At 46.4% G+C, this 24643-nt stretch overlaps 1 protein-coding gene across 1 annotated transcript in view; it reads right to left on the bottom strand.

Annotated features, from left to right (window-relative positions):
- The window catches only part of LOC144770466 (branched-chain-amino-acid aminotransferase, cytosolic-like), a 167354-nt gene that overhangs the window by 83554 nt on the left and 59157 nt on the right, over positions 1–24643 (bottom strand). The window contains exons 3-4 of the mRNA XM_078654990.1: positions 15144–15344; positions 2693–2803 (exon numbers count right to left, since the gene is read on the bottom strand). Coding sequence (XP_078511116.1) covers positions 2693–2803; positions 15144–15344 — 312 coding nt within the window. The remainder of the gene's footprint in view (positions 1–2692; positions 2804–15143; positions 15345–24643) is intronic.

Here is a 24643-nt window from a genome sequence, read left to right as displayed (position 1 = left end):
TGTGGAATGCCTTTTGAAGAGTCGCTGAACTTCTTCCTCCACTGCAAGAGCACTGTCATCTTGGCATTGAGCCAGCATCTTTCTTTCAACTTTGATCGACTGCTCTGCACTGGTCATCGAGGAGGGATTCCTCTTCGCAGCAGCCGGTTGCTTTTCAGCTATCTTTGAAGATGGATATAGGTTTATTAGTTCCACAACCAGCCGACACGTGTTTCGTCGTGTGAGAACAACTCCGTATCTTGGAAAACGGCGACCGGGAATCTACAGGAGGAGGGATGCCACGATTTTGATACTATACAGACTCGAGGTGCATCCACGCGAGTCTGAATCTGTTTTTGGATCCCCTCCCGGTTTGGGCTTAATCCGCACACTTAAGTGATTATTTCTCAGCACTATTAGCACTCCAGACCTACACGACTGTAGGTGTTGTTGAAAGCCCTGATGAGTCGGAGTGAGTTGTTCTCACACGACGAAACACCTGTCGGCTGGTTGTGGAACTAATAAACCTATATCCATCTTCAAAGATGAAACTGCAACTGTCTTGAAAATTATCTTGATACACTGAATTTTGTTTATGGTATAACTACCATTGATATACCTTGTTTGTTGTGTGCGAGGGCATTGCTGTATTAATTTGTTTCGTGGGTTTGTTTCAGACCCACTTGTGAACGGTTAAGGGGTCTTGTCCGCTCGCCCTTCTGCACCACGGTACATGCATAGCCATTTAGACACACTAGACGTCAACACTAGGCAGTGCGCCTGCTCTTATCTGAAACCCAAAAAAAACCCGCCTGCTAATTTTGCTTTTCAGCTATCTGTCTCTCTCCTTCGTCCCCTCCTTTGCGCCCGCTTGCATCGATGGTTAGCTCTAAGGTTTGCACCTATTGGTGTCCTTTGGTGGGACCCATGTGGCGCTTTGTGTTTGTTCCAGGATTCAGTCATTGAGGGTATTGAAACCGAGGTGGCTTTCAGGGGTTTAGGGTCTTTAGTTACCTTGTAATGCTTGGCCTTTTCCACATCTCTCCCCACCTTCTACAGCTTCTTTTTTCTCCATGAAGACGATAATGTTTTCGGTGTCAGTTTCCCCTCCTTGCACAGGTTCTGCTTCCTCAACGTTCTCCTCATCCTCACTGGAGAGGCATAGGTCCTTCAGGAATTCTTGTAACCTGTAGGTACCAGCCATGGTGTGATGTGCCATACACTGTTTCAGTTTTGCCGTGAGAGGATTTGGTGCAGAATTTGTAGTTCTCGGCGTAGTGATCCTTGGGGAGGCACTGATTGCAAACCTCATGTAAATCCCTTTGCGCAAACTTGGAGCAGTTGGGGCAGAATTTTAAGGGGGTGATCTCCAAGTCACTTAGTTGCCCCTCTGCATTCTCTGGTCACATTATCCTCACTGACAAGGTCTCCCATTAAGGTCGAGAAGGCTCCCTTTCTTAGTCTTTGTTGGTTCTCTTGGCTTCCCTACCACCCCAACAGACGGCTTAGATTAGCTTCCTCCTTCTGTGTCACAGTACCCAGGATCAAGAGAGCCAGATGTGGGGGCCGTTCGTTCTCCCACAACTCGGCCAAATTCTGGAACTCTCTTCCCCTTCACCTGCGTTCAGAGGCCAATCTTCTGCCCTTCCGAAAAAAGTTTGAAAACCTGCTGTTCAACAAATCAGACTAGGTCTCTACTGCTCTTCCACACGCGTTTGTCCGCAGCGCTAGCAAGCCTCAGGGTAGCTATCACGCTATACAAATGTTCTTTTTATTTCATTCATTTCATTTCTTCCGGTGATGATCTGTGTTTACAGTTCAACTTTCTCTCTATTTTCTTCAATTCTTCCCAGCTCCTCAGGTGTGCTTCCTGATTCAACGTCGGAAAAGAGAATCTGAAGATGGCGACCATGGACAGGAACTTCCAGGGTACCGTCTTATGTCACACAGGGGATTGACTTACCACCAAATGGTGGTCGACGTTGCCCATAAACACATTAATAAAAAGAAGAAAGAAAGACAGGACACTATTCCGGACCCACCCACTCGATGGCGGAATAGATGCACAACATATGAATCCAGAATAGGATTCATGGTACAAAACGTAATGTTTGCTGTGAGGAAAAGTTAAGTATTCCAATGCTCTCATGGGCCAGGTCTGAGGTAAAGAAAATCTTAACATAAATACGAAGGGTAGTGGAGGGGATTTATGTTTCAGAAGCATTACAGCTGTATCATTAGGAGTAGTTATTTTCACAGCATGTATGTAGCACAGATCCAACAGATTTAGCCATGTTTTTAGCATTTACAAAAACTGGAATAGAACCCTCTCCAATGAAAAAACGAATTATGAAAGGATATGTTTTATTCGTCTTAATACAAGCACCTGCTTTGATTGTACCACTTAATATTTCATTGAAATGATTCTGGCTTGAGGCAATATTATGCACTAGCATCAAACAAGTGTCAACCCTAGCATCAAGCGAATTGTCGAGAACCCTGGGTGTGGGGTTGAAAAGAAGCAGAGTTGGATAGGGCAGTCACTCCACTTGCCAAAAATCTAACAATCCCCCTTAAATCCCATGTTGCTACAAATCAGAGAGGATTGATGCCTCGCTTGAAATTTGTTGTCAGACGGCTTCACGTTCTCAAGATGCCATTGAAGGCAGACTACCTACAGGAGGAAAGAAGTTAGTAAGACAGTAATACTTACAGGCAGACAGATCCGCATAGCTGAATTGTGCATCCGCTCCATGTTGAGCATTGGCCGGAAGAGCCGTACTTTCTTATCCACACCCCGGAATGCCTTCATGCCTTCGAAGATCTGTGCCATCCCAGCAAGTAAAAACAAGAAAATGGTTAGAAACTGCAGCCCTACCTTCCGAACATGTGCTTGCAAGAGACAGTTGATGGATATGTCCTCAAGCTGCAGAGCCCCTTCTCTTGATAGAGATAAAGAATGAAATACTACATCACTGATCTCGCACTGCTAAACTTCACCAGATTGCATGGTAGGAGGAAGCAATGCAATGCCTGGTGCAAGGGGCATTGCAGGGCAAGAGAAACATTCTACTGGGCACTCACTGCACAATATAATGCAAGTTAAAACTAGATGTCCCCATATGACACCTTCAATGGGGTGAGGGTGGGCAAAATGCCCCACTGCTAAATAAAGAAAGGCTGCTTAGGGCAGAGGAAAAAACTTTCCTAATCGCTGGCAATTACTCGAGTGCAGTATAGAAAACTTACCAGAACGTATTCAATGCCATTGTACAACTTTGACTTTAGCCTGTGGCATTCCACCCAAATTATATGTTCTACCATGAAATCACAAGCGACCAACTGCACCAATATCCAGAATTTTAGAGGTAATTGAAGAGAATGGGGATATGATATCCTTTGTATTTTACACCAGGGGGCATTGCAGAGCTGGCAAGTACAAGTGCACATTGTGGTGTTTTGGTCATACCAAGGGGTACTTGTTATCCCATAGTGCTGGCCGTGATCGTGATGAAGGATTACAAGGCCATGTTTAGGTTGAGATAAACACACTAATGTTTGAAGGCGAGGGTGCCCTGGAGGGAATAGAAAAGGAAATGGCACATTTGTGGGTTCCGATTCACATGCACGTAGATTATTTCTGCCTTGGAAGATTATCAAATAAGGGAAAAAATTGTCATCAAGTAACTAATAGTTGTGATGCAGTCAAATACTTTAAAATGGAGTCCAGCAGTGGATGTTGGGAAGGGGAAGATAATCTGGGGGTTTTGGGACAACAGGTAAGAGAATCTGAATAATATATTATACGCACAGAGAAAAAAAGAAGTAGAGCATCTAAATTAGAATCTCAATAATCTTTTGGAATACCAATTGCAAAAGAGTAGATCTTGAGAGAGAACCCAGAGTGGGGTTTAAATATATTTTGAACAGCGAAGAAAGCAGCGAAACGTTCAAACATTTTCAAGAAGAAGGGGGATTGTGACACATAGCAACAGTTTTCAGGGTCAGTTGTCCCAGTAGTAGGTTTATTGTGCAGTGGTAGAACGATAGCTAATTTGAAGCACTCAGGAAAGGTACCAGAAATGAGCAAATAGTGGAAGATAGAAAGTCAGACAAGATAGTGCATGTAATGAAAATGATGGGAGGCCTAAAGGGTCAGAAGGTGCGCATGAGGGGTTGACATATTTAAATACTGACATTAGTTCAGCGGGTCATGTCGGGGACAGAACAGGTAGTGGGAAATGGGAACTATAACTGGGAGAGAGGGTGATAAGAGTGAGTCTACAGTGGTTTGATGTTTGTGACTGGAGAAGAGAACGGAGCTGCAAAGTCTGAATGGGGACTGAATTAGGCCTGGGCGGTAAATCCCGTTCTGCTCGTGGAATTTGGGTAATTTTGCATTACGCGGAGAACGCAGAATTGCCAAAATTTCTGCGTTGATCGGAAATTGTTGCTTGTTCGCGCTTTCAAAATGCTTGTTCGCAAGATATTTCTCCCCCCCCCCCCCCGAGCACGCAAACAGCATTTGCGAATAGGAAAAAAGCATCGCGAACTTGCGGAACAAGCAATTCTGCGTGTTCGTGGAATTTTTGCGTGTTCGCAGAAATTTGTTACTATTTTGCAGAGCTTTGCGTAGCGCGAACAAGCAAATTCTGCCCACTCCTAGACTGAATGAGTGAGAGGCAAGGTAGGGAGTGAAGGCTCTGGATTGTTTAAGACTATGGGTGGGACGTTTGGGAAAATATTAGCTCTTGGAAGCATGTACATATAGGAATGTTTTGTTGGGATATAAGCTTCCCTAAAATAGTTCTATCCCCTTACAAGTGATCTTTGTAGTTTGATTGACGCCATTGTGATGAAGGAAGGCTTTCACTTTTGTACACAGGAGAGCAGATGGGGTGGAGGGAGTGAAAGACTCTCCTAAATGTGTCATTAATCTTTTTGAGTGAAGTGGCTGAAACAGAGGTTTGAGGTGTCAAGACACGAGGGTAGGGCTCTGCAAGGGTATTACATTTCAATAATGCGGTGAGGTGTGGAGGTATTTAGGACAGGGGTGAGATTAGTGATTGTGATCTAATAAGAGGGTTGAAATCCCGAAGTGAGTTAAAGTGAAGAAGATAACATTAAGGTTTAGCTGTCAGCCGTGAGAAGGGAAAGGTAGAGAGAGTTTTCATAAACCAGTGTTTGATAAAAAATTGTGTATAAAAGTTAGATGATTTTTAAATTACCAACCAATACCTGGATCATCACGTTAGGCAGACAGCTTAACATGGTGTCACGATCAAACCAGCATTGGCAAAGGCAATAGGTCTTGCCTGTGAGACATATTGATGTTGTCTTTGCTATTTGGCGCTGCGGTACAGTATCAGTAAAAAGCAAAATGTATTTTGCCAATGCTGTGCTGCAAAGACAAAAAATACATTATCATGCAACACTATTGTTGTGCGTACATTTCATGACATTAATAGCATCATTATTCAGTAGGCTGGTGTGTGCGAAAATGACTGATGCTACTTCGCACAGTAATTTTAAAAACAAATAAATAATTAGGGCTAAAGTGCATCACAGCAAGTGGGGGTGCTCTGCAAAAATTGGGAGCTGCTGGGTCCTCCAAGAACTGTATAGAACAAGCATTTGCAATGCAATAGGTCTCGCAGTTGGGAGAGTTTGAGCTATTGGCATTGTAACTGGCAATGCCTTTTATTTATGTGTTGGTTTTTAAAACCTAAATAAAAGGCATTGTTGTTTACAATGCCAATAGTTTAAACTCTCGCAAATGCAAGACCTATTACATTGCAAATGCTTGTTACATATTGCTTGGGACTGCCCACGGCTGCTTGAATTCTGGCAAGAAATCTTTAGCGCGATTAATCAGATTGTTGGCAGAATAGATGCTCCCTCCCCGGCGTTAGGTCTTTTAGGTTATGTGAAGGATACACCGGCAAAGCAGCGCAAATTGCATGCACTTATTTTACTATATGCAAGAAGGCAGGTTGCTATCAGGTGGGGGGAGGAAAAAGATACCTGGTTTCAGGGATTGGCTGTAGGATGTGACTCATGGTCACACTCAACTTGGTGTATTCTGGGAACTAATGCCCCTGACCTCGGGACATATGGGAACCATTCTTAAATTGGGCGCAAGAGAGATCTGACTCCCCTGTTCCCAGCCCCAGTGTGACTGCATAGGGATACATAGCCTCTAGTTACTGGGTTAATTTGGATTGTACTTGTAGAATCCCCACATATGTGTATATCTGATGTAACGTGTTAGGCTGTTTCCTGCTGTTTGATCACCACCAGCACTGTACATGCTGTTTGATCCTGTGATGGATTATACTACAGATTGTGGTTCTGTATATGGGCATATTGCTGCCTCGACTGTGCATGCCATGCCTCTATATGTGACATTCCGAAATATTGTACTATTATGCTTATTGTACCTATGTGATGATGTGCTGGCTGGAACTCTGGTTCCTCTTGTTTGTACTGGTATCTTGAATAAATTCTCCCCCAAAAAAAAACATTGATGGAACTTCTGACTGGTGTGGCTCAAAAGACTTGCCCGAATCCTTATCTGTCACAGTTGACCTGATATTGTAGAAAGGACCCAGACAACCACGAACATGGTCTTTAACCGGTGCTTTATGCTTTCTTGGCCTCAAAAATAATCCTTGGTTCCTTTAATCTAATGTGTACCATTTATTATTCGCTTTTTTTTTAATTCTAGGTTGATTTGTGAATTTTATTGTGTTGCTGCTGGACTTTAATACTGTTTGAACATATCCAGCTTTTCTTGCGCCATAGTTAGAAAGAGACAAGTAGAGTTTTCTCAGTTAAGTGGGATTTGACCCAACAAGATACTTTAAGACTTTAGATTGCTGGCATAGCCTTGCTTCCAAATTAATAATTCTGTTTCGCATAGCTAAAACTCAAATGTACTTTTGTTTTTAAAGCACAACAATTAAAATTGCTGTAGTTATAATGTTGTCCGTTTCCTAAATTGGATTTCTTAAAAACAAATCTGCAGATACGTAGGCATTCTTAAGAAAAAAAAATGTATTCTCTTTAAAAGCAGCTGCAAATGTAGAATGCGCTGCTCGTGGAAAGAAGATAAAGCTCATGGCACCAGAATGATCTTTGCTGGACTTTGCCATTGAAGACCACGTCAGCACCACTGAGGGCAAGGCAAGCTTTCAAAGGCTGAAGTCAACATCTAACTACAGACCTTTGAAGCGTGATACTTGTGCAACTTAAATAAGTAAACAGTATACTGTACAAAGTGAAGCCTGACAGAGATTCCCACATCACTCAGATAGGCATAGTACAAGGATACTGAAATTCGGAGATTATATATATATATATATATATATATATATATATATATATAGCGTTCTTAACCTCCCTGCCCTCTTCCCAGCCCATGTTACCTGACGATGCTCACAGACATGTCGTCCTCTTGCTCTAGGAGTCGCCAGGCTCCAGACAAGTATTCCCGGCACCAGTCGAAGGCTCTGCGCCTCATGTCCTTGCTCACTTCCTCCCGGCATCCGTGCGGATACAGTTCACCCTCAGAATCCACATCCGAAAGACCCACTGAAGACACTGCGTCATGACCGCCTCCGGGGCCTGCAGCCTGGATACGGGTGACAGGTCTGTTGTCCAGCACGGGCGCCACCGGCTGCCCATCCGGGAGCTCTGTGCTATTCATCCTCAGGGCAAACGTCCTAAAGCACGCCGCACTTTCGGCCGTCTGTCAGTGAAGGTTTCTTTAATGAACGACATTTGTCCGTAATCTTACATGCGGTTGGGTGACAGCCAATCATGTGTCTTTCTATCATCAACCTAGCTCCAATCGTTGCTATGGAGTACAAACAAGTAAACAAATAAATAAGTGCAGGTGTTCAACGTTTTTCCCTGGGGTCCGCCTTCGGGGCTGCCGAATGTCATGACGCCTTGTCTGGATTTCACGTCACGCCTCTTCCTTTCACCGCACTACACACCTCTGCACACCTTACTGCCACTGCATTGTGTCGGGTGACTTCACAGTGGCGTTATTTAAGTGCCCGCACTCACTTGCATCACTGGGGAAAATGTATACTTAATATTTTAATTGATTTCTGTTTAAAAAAAGAAAAAAATGGGAGCGGACCAGAGAGGGAGCATCTCTAAAAGGAGTTCTGCCTCCTGATTGGCTGTAGAGGAGCCGACGCGGGAATCGAAACTAGTGGTGCGCGCGCACCAGAGGAGCGGGGGCAAGGGAGCGCGAAGACGCCGAGACGAGGTAGGGGATGTGCGTGTAAGCGCCGGGGGTTCTCTGTGTATGTGTGTGCGTGCGTGTGTGTGTGTGTGTATGGGGGGGTTCTGTATGTATGTATGTGTGTGTGTATGCGGGGGGGGGGGCTGTATGTGTGTTGTGCATGTGTTGTGAAGAGCCTGTTGATGCGCGCGACCTGATCCCGGCAGGCTGCTGCTGCTGCTGCTGCGTGCGCGTGACAGTCTGTTGTCCTCTCCGGCTCCCTTTCAGTCCTTGAAAGCCGGAATGATAACAATAGTCTCGCTCTGCGACAGCAGGCCTTTGGCCTGCAATCGCAGGGCGAGACCTAAAAAAGTACTCCAATAACAAGGGACTTTTGAAGAATGTTTTGTGAAAACACAGAGAAATGGAAGCCTTTAAAAGTTGGCGTCTGAGCAGTGTCTGCCATGGGATTTTAAGAGATTCGACTCAGACTTCTTGTCCGCATGCTTTTGCCAACCTGACCTTCCATGGCTATTTTAGGAGTGGGGGTTGGATCCTGCTATCTGGGTGGGGTATGAGATTACACAGCTTCTGACCTAGTATCTGAAGTGGATTGACAGGAGTGGGTAGGGAGAATGCTGCGATTAGTTACGACGAAAAGAAGCTAAAATATTTAAACGGCTTTCAGGATCAAGAGATGGTGAACTTTTAGGTTGAAGAGGTTGATTCTATGCAAAGGCTTGAGACGTTGGATTGTGTCTAAGACTGGGGGGATAGGACTGGGTTGGTGAGGTGAGGTTCATTATACAGTGGATGAGTTACCACATCATAGGTTCATTTTGGCATAGCCAGTGTATGGCAGTCTATGCCAAAGCTTCAATGAAGGGGACAAGCGCTGCAACAGAATCTCTTCTCTTTCCCTGGGTGTGAAAACGTTGTTGAATGACCCTGTGTATACGCCAAATCCCTACCTGTGCAAGTGCAAATGCTTTGTGTGCTGCACACAATCTACAATTGGTTCACTATGTGCCTGAGAAGCCTTGTCACAATGCAGTCTTTCTTTTAAATTCCGATACACACATTGTGTAACCTTAGCTGGCTTTATGGCAATATGCATTGATTTACATATAGTAGTTTTGAGTTCCATTTTGTTAAACATTTGATTTTTCATTAAATCTTTCTTATGTCTTTGCTGTCTAATATTTATGTTTGCTACTTTTGTTTGTGTGTTCTTCCAGACTACTGTGTGTCTTTACTTTAAGTTTTACTGCATGGTCGCTCTGCCCCTGGCCCGTCCCTGCAGCAGAGATCAAAGGGCCAGGGTATTAGTAGGGGGTCCACTAGGTGAGACCCCCTACCACTTAGAAGCCAGAAATTAGGACAGGTTGACCAATCCTACGGAAGGAAGGACACCTGCTCCCCACAGGCCCAATCACTTCAAGGGCCCTTTACTTACACCTCTGTCTGGACATGGAGGGGGGGGAAGGAGGGGCCAATAGAGCAACATATGTAAACCCCTCACCACCCTTCTGCACTTCACTGTTGGGTTCCAAAAAGGTGAAGCTAATTCAGAAATAACAGAAGTGATGGGGTAAGGGATATCGTGTTGGCAATGAACATTCAACTGTATAGGGAGTGGCATGACCAAAGAGTAGCCCTGCTCAAAGTGAAGAGGAGTGGTGCACAGTCCCAGCGCCTGCCAGCCTGAGGCATGGCTAGGATGTACGCCCCACTGCCCGAAGGGTAATAAAGCAGGGTGTACACTGAGGGTGACACTTGAAGCACTGCCATTGGAAATGCAAGCTCACCCACTGTGCCTCACGGATGCCTCCCACAAGGGGATGGCCAACCGGCAAGCATGATGAACTGAAGAGAATGAACCAGGTCTGGTGTACAAGTCTGAGAGCTGAAGCACAGCTATTAGAAGTGAAGGGTCACGGGGGAGGGAGGCCTGACTGAATGTGCCACAGTTACCAGAAGTGGACGGCCACCTGGCATGCCTGATGAACTGAAGGTGTATGAAACAGGTCTACGTGAAAACAATGGCCACATGTTGGTCTGGGCTTGGTTTGTAATAAATGATTTAGCACGACTACCATATGGTCACAACTTCACAGCCCCCTGGTATCCTGTCTGGACGAAGCGTTTGTTGCTACTGTTACGGTGGTCAGCTGGAAAAGAAGTGAGTGCCTGGCAATGAACATTCAGGGGACGGAAATATTACAAAGCGGTCTTCAATTCATGTGCAGCACAAAATGACTCTTAAAGGACCGCTTGTAAGCAAAAGCAGCCAATAAAATGTCAGCTTTACTCAGCCAAAGAAATAAGTGTGATCTACTTTACTAAGATGCGGGTGGGCGACTGCCTCAGGGGTACCCTGCTAAACATGTTTCTATTCTCTGGACTGCTCTAATTGGCTATTCAGTGAGATTCCATTCTTTGGAAAAATAGACCACTCAAGATCCGATTTCCAAAATGTGCAAAGAAAGGTTTTCAAAGAGAGCAGCTAGACCGAAACGTCACCGCCTACCTGCACTCTCAATCCACACTGGTACAATGAGCTAAATGAAAAGCACAGCTATAAAGTGACAACTTCTGTCGGGATATCAACATACCTCAAAATCCGTCCCCACTGAAGCCAAAATAAATATTGGGGTTTTTTTCTCTCCATTATTTGCCTTCGGAGTCGGACGTAATATAAAGTATGTGGGGGCCACAATTCCTTTGGGGTGGTCTCAAAATGTTTGTTTGATTAGCTGATACCCCGTGTGAGAAAGTGGCTCTATATATACTGGACTAGAAGGAAGTATAGTGTGTATAGAGTCAACCAACCCCAGAGTTATAACAGAGGTTAAAGTCAGAACTGACCTTACTCTCCAAAGTGGTAGCTTGGTCGAGCAGTAAGGCAGTTCCAGAGGACAGTGTAAAGCATTTGTTGTACACACTCAGTCAGCAAAAGGTTTCACACGCTCAAGAACTGAACTCCAGGCCAATTGTTGTTATATCCTCAGATATTGTTGTTTTATTTTTAGAACCAACAGTTATAAAAATATACTTTTCAAGGTACGAGTACTCTCATGTAAATAATTTGCAGAGGAGCAATAAGTTTGTACACAATAATTACAGGATAGATAATAAGCAACACAGTTTTGAAACACACTCTAGCATTGAGCTCAATGGGTTTTTCATAGGAAAGTACAGTTGATTACTTTATGGATTACTTTGGTAGTTCCAGGACGAGATATTAGATTCAGTCCTGGGGTCTAAGCTGAAACCAGATTAGCAAAAACGTTTTTGTTACTGTGATGAATTTTCCTGAATATAAAGCGGTTTTAAAAGTTCACACTTAGAAACTTTTCAAGGTGATTCTGACAATGTTATCCAATGGGAGGAAATTCAGGTTACAGGTAAAGTACGATTGCGTTACTTTTGTAACCCAGCACTAGTCTCCTAGGGCCAGCACTGGGGGCTTAACTCAAAACAGGTAGGTAATTGCGTTTCAGTATTTCGTACGATTTTTAAAGAATATTTGCAGTTTTCAAAAGTAGACAGAAGAAATTTCATAGAAAAGCAGACAATGGGTCCATATGGAGAAAATACAGGTTACTAGTAAACCGGTTCAGTACTGGGCTGATAGGTACAGTACTGAATTCTCTCCTGATCACAGGTGAGTATTTTCGAGTTCGAACTTTGGCTGATTTTATAGGAATATTTTCAGTTTTCAAAACTTCACACTTCAAAAATTTTCGAGTCAAAATGGGTCAATGGCAGGTAAGTGAATTTCCGGTTTCCAGGTGGGTACTTAGTTGGTGAAGTTAGGGTTCTGGGCGTAGACTCAGGGATCACCCAGGGTCAGGTGAGTACAGTTAGTTCAGTCCCAGAGGTACAGCTGCGGCCGGGTGCAGAGGTAGGTAGGCCCAATGTTATCCAATGAGGGAAGGGGGCCCCTCGGTTGGTGGCGGCTGGCTAGCAGGCCGCGTGGTTCTGGGAGCTGGGCTCCTGGTCACTTGCTCAGGGCAAGGGGGGGAAGTAAGATAGGACAGAGAGGTCACATCCAGCGGCACTCGGGCGGCTGGGTGCAGGGAGCTTTTGAGCCGTTGGGCGCTCAATGTTATCCAATGAGGATCTTGAAAAAGGAACAAAGGCTGCAGGCTCGGGGACGGTGACTCTCCAGGGGCGACCAGCACTTCGAGAGGTAAGTTGGGATCTTGGAGCCCAGGTAGGTACCCCAAAGGGAGGTACAGGGGGCCGCCGGGTGCAGGGGTGTCTTTGGGGGTCGGAAAAGCTTACCCTCGGCTGGTCGCGGTTGGGGTGGCCCCTGGGTCTGTGTCTGCAGGCGTCGTCTGGATCGTCGAGGAGGGTCTTTGGGCACTGGACTTCGGGTCCCAGCCGCCGGGGGGACGTCCTCGTGGTCTTGGTTCAGGTTGGCCCGGCCCGGGCTCGGCTGGTGCAGAGTGGGCTGGTCCAGAGCTTCCTGGTGGGCACCAGGTGGGTTGTTGCAGCAGAGCCTCTGCTGATGGGAGTCCCAATCTTCGAGAGGGTCAAGGCAGGCAGGTCCTCTGGGTGTTCCAAGGTAGCTGTCCGCGGAGGTCGCCGGGATTAGGCAGGAGCAGGTTCTAAGATCAACAGGCCAGTAGGGCTGGGGCCAAGTAAGTTGTTGTTGTCCTGTTAGCAGCTGCGCGGCGGGTCTTCTTCTTGATCTTCTTTCTTCTTTTGGTATCGGGATCTAAGGAAGGAAGGTTCAGGGAGCACCTAAATACTAAATTTAGGAGCGTCACAGGTAGGGCAAGGGCAGGGACCAATGGGTCCCTGTCCTGGGGTGAGTACACCCCCTAGCCTGCTCCTCTCCTGTGGGAGGGGGGCAGGAGCCTAGCTGGGATTGGGCAGGACTCCCCATCTACAAGATGGCCAGAGCCCGGGGTCGTACTTCACCTCGCCTCCTCCACCTGAGGGGTGCAGTTGGCACAGGTTGGCACAACCCCCTTCCTGACGTAGTTTTTCCCGCCAGAGTGGGGGTAGGACTGGTGGGGGGCTGGTTGCTGGGTACAGCAAATGGTCTGGAGAAGCTCTCAGAGGCGGTATGCCTTTGAAGCTTCCCCCGGTCCATCCTGGGGGAGGAGACATAGCACCTCGCCCAGGATGTGCTTTGTTGCAGACCCAGGAGAGCGGGGGGCTCCTCACCCAGGGGTCCAGCAACATGTCTGCTGTGTGGCAGCCTCTGCAGCCACTCAGCCCAGACGTGGATTGTAGGTTCGGGTTTTTGGAGGGCATCTCTAAGATGCCCTCTCGTGCATTTTACATTAAATCCCACACTGGGCTCAGTGTGGGTTTAATGTGCTGAGAAGTTTGGTACCAAACTTGTTAGTCTTCAGTGAAGCCATTGTGGTGCTGTGGAGTTCGTGAATGACAACCTCCCTGCACCATATACTCTTAAAAGGCAACACTGCACTTACAGTGCCCAGGAATGGCCCTGGGTACTGTAGGGGCACAGGGCTCATGCGCCTGGGCCCTCACCTCTGGCATAGGGCACCCAGCTAGAGGGGTGACTGAAGTATGCCAGGGCAGTGGGTTCTGTGGGCATGGCACACAGGGATGTGTGCCATGTCGACTCTTGCTTTAGTTCTGTACTTAGGCACTCAGCCCGCAAAGCCAGTGTGTGGGTACCTGGGTACAGGGCCCCTGAGGGGGGCACAATAAGTGCTGCAGCCCTCAGGGGTCTTCTCTGGTCACCAGGCCCTGGGTACCTAGGGTACCATTTACTAGGGGCTAACAGGTGGCCAGAGATGCCAATTAGGTATTTTGTTTCAGCATAGCTTTTCTTTGTAGGGAAGGAACACAGGCCCTGGGTACCTGATTGGCAGGGACCCAGGGCACACTCAGTCAAAGTACATCAGCAGTTCAGAAAAAAGTGGGGGCATACGAAGGCAAGAAAGATGGCACTTTCTCACACCCCATCTTTCTTGTACTATTGTTATTACAACTAATGTAAAGCCACTGCTTCCGAATGTAACCACCAACTGCTACTAAAAGTTGAAAAAGAATAGTAATGTAACACAAAAACATATTTACATTATGATAACGTTCGACAAGTCACAGTTAATATGTTATTCATTTAGCTTTGCGTCAAGAGTATTTGTGATTTCGTGTGTTCAGAATGTATTTTTGAGTGAACTATACTGAAGAATGTATCTAGCACTCAATACAATGCTTGAAGTTAATATGGCGCAAAGCTCCTAAGCATCCTGGACTCTGAGTGAGTAGTATATTGAGTCCAGGTTTTGAATTTGCATTCTGGGATTTGTAATCCGAATGTAATAATGGGATTAACTAGGCTACAAGTCCCAGAATGAAAAGCAAAAATGCTGACAGGGTGAGCTACTCACACATAGATCTGAGAAAAGTGAGACCTCTGGGGCTGTTGCTAGATCTCAGGACAGAGTTGATCACCAGGTACAACAACAAATGCAAAGTCATCCAAATAATGGAAATCAGAAACTGATGCAAAGTTGTAAAAGGACCAGCAGCATGGCACAGGACACCTCTGTGTGGAGTGTATATGTTGGATTTACGTAGGAATTAGCTACAAAGCAGAGTTGTATATGTTGGATTTACGCAGCACGAAATTAGCTACAAAGCAGAGTTTGCAACGAGGGTGCAAAGCGGTCACACGAATGCGGGGCACACTTGTGATAAGCATACCGGTAGTATATGATATATTAAGGGGGGGGAGGTGAGTGAGTGAGAGTGTGAGTGTGTGTTTGTGGTCATCGTACCTCTCAAACAGGCAGAAGTGATTACTGGCATGCATGTGTGATGGACCAGAGAGGATAAAGTAGGAAGAAAGAGTTCCTAGTTGGCTGGGGACAGTGGTATGGGAAATACAACCAGAGATGGCGCGGAGCTGCAGCTACGAGCTACATATACGCACCTCAACAGAGTAGTGCAGCGCAGAGGTGGCGGGGTGAAGCGAGAGATTCTGGAAGGGTTTGATACAAGGCTTCCCCCAGCCCTTCTCATGATTCCAGTCGATGGTCAGCATGTGATCGGTGAACGTCTTGCCAAACACCAACTTGCCAGGATCGGGCTTCTCCTTCGGCCGCTTGTTCAGCTCTATCTGCAGGTCGGAGGCCTGGAAAGAAGCCGCAAGTGTTAGAGGAGTGACAGCAAATGTACAAAATGAGCCCACCCCTTACTCGTCTCCCCACACACTAAACCAAGCAGCAGTGAGCATCTTGTTGGCTCCACTAATTATTTGTTTGGAACTTCACGGGGATGTTTAATGCCATTTTGAGGCAAATCTAGATTTATTTGTTGATTTATACAGAGCAGGCAGACCTGTGGGTAACTTAGTTGTTTAAAGTTGAATCTGACAGATCTAACTCAGTTTACAATAAATACAAAATGACATAGCACAGCACCTAAAGGTCCTATAGAGCATTCACTTTCAGTAAACATGTTTCCACACCCAAACATATTCAACCAGCCTTTCTCAGCATTTATTTTGTGACCTCCTTATTGTGCCTCATCCCCTCAACATTTCTTAGTGTAAGTCCCCTTTACTCCTAGGCCTTCACTTGTGCTTCCAAAGGTTCCCCGATCAGGTGGACGCCAACCACGGTCAGCTAGAGACATTCACAATTATTCTGCTACATCATGCAACACGATCAATCAAAGACTAGTAAACCAATGAGTCAACCACTCGCAATTAAGAGAATGCGCATTAAAGAATGTCTGAGCCCATGCAACGCCCTAAAATATGTATGAGGCATTTTTGACTCCGGTGGTAGAGCTAAAGCAGACAATTTACATCATTGTGGCACTACTACTAACTAGGGATCAAGTGTAAATTCCACTTTTTCTATTTTTAACCCAGAATATATTTCTCCAAACTTGACTTGTCGTGAGAACCAGTGATAAATGTTAAAATTAGGGCAGAAACACGCGCAAAAAATGTTTTGCACAAGTTAACACTTTTTTTTACCACATAATGTATACGATTTTTAGAGCAAGTGCTGGTTAGCATCATCAATGTGCTGCAAGTAACAGACTGTTTAAGCACTGATAACTGATACTGCCCAATGTACTGTGCATTGCGACCAATTTACCAGCCACAGGTGGCCTTTTTGTCTGCTGGGAAAGGCAGTGCCAGAGTAAGCACGGTGTGGCAGGGGAAGGCATGAAGAGTGAATAAGGCACAGGGCGGTCAGACTTGCACAAGTGTCATTCAGCTAGACAAAATGCAGCATGGCGAGGCAGAGTGCGGCAGGTGTAGACAAAGATATAGGTTGTAGTTTCACAATGTAGGATGTGACAGAGGTAGGCTGTCTGGCCTTACCTACAGATCCTGAGGTAAAGGGGCGCATGGCGATTAAAAGTTCAGCCAAGACTCCCTTCGTTTTCTTGACTCTCCAGTATTAGCAATCATCAAGCTGTCAAGGAATTGGTTAGGGATTTGTGCTTGGTATAATGTAACCAAGGCAACTGGAATTATGTGGCAAAGTTGTCCAAGTTATGTGGCAAAGAAGGCAAAAGTAGCAACAATAATGTGGAACCTATTTGTATTAAAAACAACTAAGCAGTACATTCTACTAAATTTGTTTTTTAGGATGCATGTCTCACTGGGAGGTATTTAAGCATTCAAGATATGCACCTTTAAAGGAGATGCACCATACTTGTGATTATTCTGAAGTATGAGCGTCCTTTATCCTTTTGAAATGCTCTGAGTTTTCAAAACAGTACCTCCGATGTGAACATACATTTCTGATACTATTGACAGAAAAGTCATGATCGAAGACATCATTGTGATCATCGTTTTTTAGGTCTCGCCTGAACCGGCGCATGCGGTGCTCTGGCAAGATATTTAGTATGCGAGTTGCTTTTCCGTCCACCAGCTTGCTGTTACGCGCACAAGCGTGCGAAGTGCACAGCTGCATCTGGCTTTATCGCGTGAATCCGATCGCGATCACTTTCGCGGGGCGCGCGTGCACACAACTCCCGGGCTTCTTTTCACGCACACGCTTGTTTTCTTTCTGCTTTCTATTTCACCCAAGTTAGCCTACACCTCTCTTTCCTCACTTAAACTGACTAGCTGTCCCTTTACTTCGCCTTCAGTTTCCCTTCTCTTCCCACTTTTACCCCAGTCTGCCATTGTCTCACTCTCTCGTTCTTCGCAATCTTTTTCCATTTCCATGCCCTTTACTAGAGTTCCACCTTCTCTGACTCTTTACTTTCTCTCTCTCTCCTCTTTTCTTTCGTGTCCTTGCCCTGCGGCCTCTCGCTCTCTCTCTCTGTTCTGAGCACTTTTTCCTGACTTCTAACGCTTCACTGGGTGCCCACCTACAATCTCCCTTTACTCCTCCGCGCGCTGCCGGGACGTGCGTGGACTGTTGCCTCTCACGGAAGACTGACTGTCTCGCGCTGCACGGCGCTGACAATGAAGTCATCCCTACGGCCCTTTCCTTTGTTAGTGCAAATGACTCCTCCCAGGACCACATCCCAGGTCAAGGTCCTTGAACGTGCTGGTCTTGGACCAGCACCCAAGGGTCCCTCATTTCCGAGCCCCTGACTGTCCTCCCAGAGCGCTGGAATAGATAAGAATCTGGACACTGGATTTTATTCATTTATTTTTATTTCGGTTTAGCTCGCGTGACCACAGATTGCGTCACCACTCGCTTGTTTTTTTTCGGTTTAGCGCGCACACAACTCTCTTCCTCATTACTTTCCCTTTCGCGGCCAATGCTTTTAAATTTACTACCAGGACTTCTGGATATGTGAGCCTTTTATCAGAACGGTGCCCGCTTCATAGCGTCCACGCTTCATGAAGCTCAGCGGGTGCCGTGCTGCTGCTCTAATGGCCCTGTACATCTTTTGTTTAATCTGCATGTCAACCATGATGCACATCTTCTGTTTTAAGATACGTTCTTTGTGGGATATGTCAAGGATTAGCCTGATGGACTCTTGCAAACTGGACTGGCTGGAGTCACTGCACCACAGACTCTTTAATTAAGTGCCAGGCTGGGCTGTGAAGGAAGCGCATCAGACTCAAAGCCATTTCTCAGCTCTTGCGTGTGAGCAGGCACAGAGCACAGTCTATGATCAGGGGGCTCTGCCTCCCGCCAGTCACTGCCTGTTATTTACAGTGCTTCGGCGCCCGGCGCCGTCACTAAAAATTCTGTGGCGTGCACACCCCTCTATCACCTGCCCGTCGCTGACACCTTTTAGCCATCCTCCCTTCATGCCTCTCTTCCTTTCACTCTTTTCTTTCTACTACTACTTTTCCCTCAAATCACTTTCTCCCTTTCTTTTTTCTTCCTCCTCACCCTGTACCCCTTAAACTTCACCCCCATCAACCCACCACTCACTTCGCTCCTCTCCTCCATCCTTCATGCCTACCCCAGGCCCCCTGGATATAACCAATTTCAGGGATGATCTCTGGCCCCTCGAGCTAGAGGAAAAGGAGGTTGAGGGGCCGGGCATCCCTCGCTTCCCCCTCAGTAGTGTTAGCAGCATCACCAGCCCCACCTCCAATGCCAAGCACATTCCTTTCTTTAGGAAGGTAATGCCCTGGCCAGCGTGGGCACTGCTGCAAAAACCTGGAGTAGGGGTAGCATCTTATAGCAGGGGCCATGCAGGGCACAGTGGTGTGTAGCCATGTTTGTAGCTTTTAGTATACTGTGTCACTAAAAAATCTCCTTTGCAAAAACAAAGACAAGAAAACAGGCGTTGGGAGGAGCCAAGCTCGCGAGCGTAATGGTCGCCTTGTAGCTCGGCTCCGTCAGCCCTCTGGCCTGACTCGCATATCCTGCTGCATATCCTGCCCAGAGACGACATAATTCCGGAGAAATAGGAACGCTACGTTTCGCTCTTACTCACCGTTTGGCCTGGAGGCTCCGGCGTGCTGTGGTTCCGAAGTTGTGCCCCCCGAAGGGACCTGGGCCTTCGTGGAGTTGAGACCGGGGCCTCGCCTATTGGATCCGGCCTGGCGTTGTGGTGACCGTCGGCCCCGGCCGAGAGACTGCGCCACTGGTGAGAACCGCTGAGTGAACATCCCGGTGACCCTGATCCGGGCCCGCCTTGACGGCCGTGAGGCTGGTGCGGGGCGCGGTGCTCCGTGGACTGATCGTGTGAAGGGGTCCCCCCGCCGCTGCTCCGTCCATCGACCCTGGACCCTCGTCCTCGGACTCTGTTTGTGTGGAGCGCCAGCGATACTGCAGACGGCCCCCCGCGTTGGGCGAATCTCCTTTCTTCACCGAGGCTGCCATTGCTGGGACCCCCCGGATATCTGTAAAGGCCCGCATTTGTGAACTGTTCCGAGAATCGCGGAGGGTGGTGAGGAGGCTGAATTCACAAAATGGCTGCCGACGGCCTGTGTTGTGGGTCTCCTCGCTATGACGGACTTGGGTTGCTGGACTGCACGGGGGCCTGGACATGTGTGCGTGAGCCTACGATTGGAGACGTTCTTGATGCCTTGCGATCCTTACACGCGGCCCTGGCCCCCGGTGCTCCTGGAGACTCGATTCGATCCGCCGCCATCTTGGGTGAACACTCCTTCATGGTCCCGTCTTGTCTCAGTGATGCCACTGCCTCGCCTCCCTCGGTCGCTACGAGGGTTACTGCCGCTGTCCATCGACGGGTCTGCTGGCCGGTGGATTTGGAACCTCCTGCTCTTCGATGTTTGGAGTTTGGGGACCTGGATGTCGTACTGGGACCCGATCCTCCCCGGGTGCCTGAGAACAATGGTGGACTGCTGCCTGTTTTTGCCTTGATGGGGTCGTGTTTCTATTTTGCAGGGAAACCCCCGCTTTTCCGAACGGCGAGACTGAACTCCTGTCTTTTATTGCCCTTGTTGCTATTGCTGAGACATTTGAACTGCCTATTTGAACTTTTGCCCACTGGCTTATTGATTGCCCTCCCTGGCCTACGTCTTTCTCGTAATTTCTTTCATCTGTGTGCTTGCCTCGCATCGTGTTGCTTACTTCACACTGTCATGTGGTGGGTGGTAATTGTGGTTAGGAAGGGACTGGGGTGAGATGCACGGCTCCCGGTGGTTTATTGGTATACGGATCCATGGCGAAGTTGCTCATATTTCTAGTGCTGTGGGTGACCCCCCTGTACGTTTTTTGGTGCTCGAGATTGTGTCGTTCTGGTTCACATGTACTGTGATCGTCTGGTTGGGTGGAGGGCTGTGGCCGACCGTATTTGTTCCCGCCCTCCTGCTCCTCCCTCCCATTTATTTCTTTTGTTTTCATGTCCTTCTTTTTGTCTCTTTATTCCTCTTCTCTCTTGTCTCTACTACATTTCGGGTTCTGGTTTAGGGCGACAGGCGCGCTGTTTGGAGGGTAGGCCGTAGCCTTCTGCAGGGGTGCTGGGTGGGATGGGTGGGTTGGGTCTTCTTTGATGTTTTATTTTCTTCAGTTCTATGGCCCTTTTGTACCTCTTTATTGGAGTGCCGCGTCTGTCCTTGCCTTCCGTGGTATGAATGGGGTGGGGTCTGTAATGTCGCTGTTCTTCTTCTTGTAGTTCTGCTGCTTTCCATTGCGACTCCCATGCCCTCCTCGTTGCTGATATTCCTGCTCTTTTATGTGTTCCTCGCTACGGGGCGCTTGTTTAGGCGCGGCATTCTTCTCTTGCAGGCTGTGTTTTCCTTTCCCTCTCTTCTTTCCTCTCCCCTCTTCCCCCCCCCCTTTTTCCTTCTCTCCCAAGGTTAGTATGACGGGTTAGTCTTGGTGTTGTCGCTATTCCGGCCCCTTTGTTCTGTTTCCGATGTGCCAAGGTTAGTATGACGGGTTAGTCTTGGTGTTGTCGCTATTCCGGCCCCTTTGTTCTGTTTCCGATGTGCTACTGGGTGGTGGGGATGCAAAGTTGTTATTAATTATATATTGACTTGTGTTCACTGCATCTGTTTTTATACCGATATATACAGTGCTGACACTCCTGCATTGCTGCCCTTTAGCCTTTCTGTTGCCAATGGTTTGATTTGGGAATCCGGATTCCTCTATATTGTCGCCGAGCCGGTCATGCTCCTTATCGCTATATTATAAAAAATAACCTTCTTTGCTCCTGTTTGCTGGCCGTTTAGATCCTCTTTTCCCCCCCCCCCTTTTTTAAGATTGTATTGATTACGTTCTTCTATGATTAATTCTGTAACCTCATTCTGGACTTCTTGACTGCTTTCACGTATCATGGCCGGCCAGTTTGGTTGTAGGCCCAGATTTGTATATCCTGTCTATACCAATAAAGGTTTAAAAAAAAATAAAAAAAATAAAAAAAACAGGCGTTGCATAAATATACCCATACAAAAAGACAGCCTGCACTTATATCCCTCTCAAGCACATGTCCCAAAATATATGCTTAGATCATCCACGTATATAGTGTGCCTACATTTATCTTTTTATTGATATGGTGCATCTCGAACCCAAGAGGAATCAGATCACATAGCATGATAAAGACAGGTAACTTTTCTGCACACACGATTACATTATTTAATGGTACACCACTCATTAAAGCATAAGCCCAGGTCTCGCCTTTGGGACCTTATAAGTGCTTAGCCATGCAACAGTTGATGTTGTTGCACCAAGGTGCTGCATAGCTAAATACTTATAAGGTCCCAAAAGCGAGACCTATTGGCTATACCAACGCATGTTGTTCTATGCTGCAGAAAAAAATCCTTCACTGTGCCCCCTGTCTGGGGATGTTTGCCCTACTTATGCAATATTACTTGGCTATTTACTGCAACCAACAGGTGAATGCCACCAGGCAACTTTAGTTAAACATTTGATAACAATGCACCCTGTGCACAGCAGTTTGAAAAAATTTAATTTTTAAATGATTTACAATTGAAAAAGTTTCTTTGTTAAAAGCACTTCACGTTGAAAACGCCACAGCAGGACAACTGCGTTTTGTGCATAAACCAGCTGATAACATAGGAGTTTTTTTTTTATCTTCCAATCAGAGGTACTTCTTTGTTAAGGAATAGCTCTTTTTTTATACAGTGGAATATGAAAGTTAAACAAAGCATACTGGAGAAAATACAAAGTACTATATGACTCCGAATGTATTCCAATTTGACCATATGTGGTAAAAATACAACTCGGTGTGAGTTTATGGGGCAGATTTGGGGAGCACGTCATACAGGAGAAGGCCTTCTTGGCTGGAGTTTATGATTCAGGTTAATGTGATAATACACAAGCTAACACAACAGCCGTCCTTTAGGTTAGGTTCCTATTGCAAAGAAAAGGTAAAGTAACCAGCAGGTGCTATCCATGTAGAAAGTTAAAAGGAGTAGAGAAAAATATTTTTCTGGTCTTTTAAAATATCCTTTAAGGGACCCACTGGTGTTGTGCATTTTTACCTCAGCTCATAGTCAATGGGTGGGACAGGAGACAGCCTTTACAACGAAACTATTACAACGCACCCCATTAAATCGCATGTTGTTGCAACAAAAAAGGTGTGAAGCAGTGGGTAGAAGGTGTTGCATTTAACTCCAACACCTTCCCTACTGTTGCACACACTGGAGTTGGAATAGAAAATTTATCTATTCCAACTTCTAGCGCCCCCGCCCCGACAGAAAGTCGGAGTAAAGGTTTGCGTTGCAACTGCATGCGATGTAATGGCATGCGTTGTAACATCACCTATTCGGGACGACTATTCGATGGATATCAGGCGCCAGTATCAAGGAACTAACCAGTCACAGCCGACTTCTTCCGGGGTCACCAGAGTACTCGTTCTTCATAGGACCATAAATTGTAAACAAGTATTTTGTGGTCACAAAGTTCTAGCTCCACAGTCAACTAGGGTTTCAATTCAGCTTGAGCTGAAAGTAAACTTCACTTGAGAAACTTCAAAAGCTGATATCCCTCGACCAATCAAAAATGCTATTTTTTCCAAGTAAATAAACAAAAGAAATCCAACATCAAGGGAAGGAAAGAGTGATCAATGGATATTGAAGCACTCAGTGTTTGTTAAAATACCCCTCACACACCAAAAGGCCCCTTGGTGTCATGCTTCATCATTGGGGTCTTCGCACCCCTCTATCGGGATGCGGCGTGCTGCGACCTACGGATACGCGGGAGCACTATAGAGTTGGCTATGTGTGGTGTACAGTGTGTGGGGTATGTGACTAAAGTGAGTAGGGAAAAAGTGGTGAAGGAAAATTAAAAAGTATCTGGCACTCGAGTGAAAAAAAATTTTATTCTGAACTCTGGCTGATACTAGTAAAAATAAGTGCAGGGCGAGATCAACCTGTTATATTAATGAACAGGATCTCTGGTGTGCTGTGTTTGTCGACATGTTTCGGAGACAAGCTCCTTCTTCAGGACAGGGGCACAAAACCCTTCCCTACTCACGTCTTCTTCTACAAAAAAAGTGTAATATTTACAAAAAAGTGAAATTTTGTAGGAATAGGCTAAGTGTGCCTACAGCGGTCTGCTACAAGTACAATGACCTGTAGAAAGACAAAAACCAAAAAACTAATGGTTACCCATGTAGCGGGTAGTTGCAAGGCGCAGTCGCCTAGAACCACACCATGTGCTTTTTAATAAGCTAGTAAAAAGGACTCACAACACAAACAACATAAAACACATAGAACTAGGATTTTTACTGTCAGGTATACTCATACTTGTGAAGCCTGGTTGGTGGGCTTCATGAACAGCGCGTTGGGGTGTAGCTTCAATGGCTATCTGTGGTAGAGAATAATGCATTTTGTAAATAGCCATCTATTCCCACTTACTTCTAAGGATAAAGGTCGATTTCAAATGAGATGTTTTCTTGGATGGTATACTCACAAGGTCCGGACACTTTGATCACCGCCTTACCCCTCTCGCTGCTCCGCTGGTATGGAGTCATGCGAAAGACATGGGTATTTATACTCTGTTTTGTTAATTGGTTTCGTTAATTGGGCGGAAACCGGAGTGTCTCCATGTATGGGTATTCCGCATGGTAGCCATACAAGGCGCTCGTATGTTGCTGCCGTGTTAACATGAGAATCGCGTCTGTCTGGTCTTGTCAGTGCCGCTTGACGCCGCTACTTCCTCGCGCATGCGCAGTTCTTCGTTCCTTCGCGCATGCGCACAGCCTGCAAGCGCTCCGATTCTTGAATGGGAAGCGCTGAGGATTTAGTGTATTTGAGAAGTGCCAATTATCTTCAGAGTAGTACAGTATGTGGTCACAAGGCTTAGTACAGCGGGTGAGAAAAACAGCAGGAGCAGTGTTGTTCCCTCGATGTTTTTCAATAGGACACTACTTGAAAAAACTTCGTGGTCCTTTCTTGAGAGTAATGGAATATTTGGCTGTGTGATCTGTGGCATAGGTGTTATTATGATGTTCATGCTGACAGTTGGCTCCATGGCACATCATCATTGAGCCCATTGATATGTGTGCCCAGACGGAACACCCATCTTTGTTCCTTTTGGAAAAGGCCAGCATCAGTGG

The sequence above is a fragment of the Lissotriton helveticus genome, chromosome 7 (assembly GCF_964261635.1).
Source record: "Lissotriton helveticus chromosome 7, aLisHel1.1, whole genome shotgun sequence".
NCBI classification, from domain to species: domain Eukaryota; kingdom Metazoa; phylum Chordata; class Amphibia; order Caudata; family Salamandridae; genus Lissotriton; species Lissotriton helveticus.
Note: the sequence above shows the minus strand (reverse complement) of the source record. Positions and strands in the feature narration are given on the sequence as shown.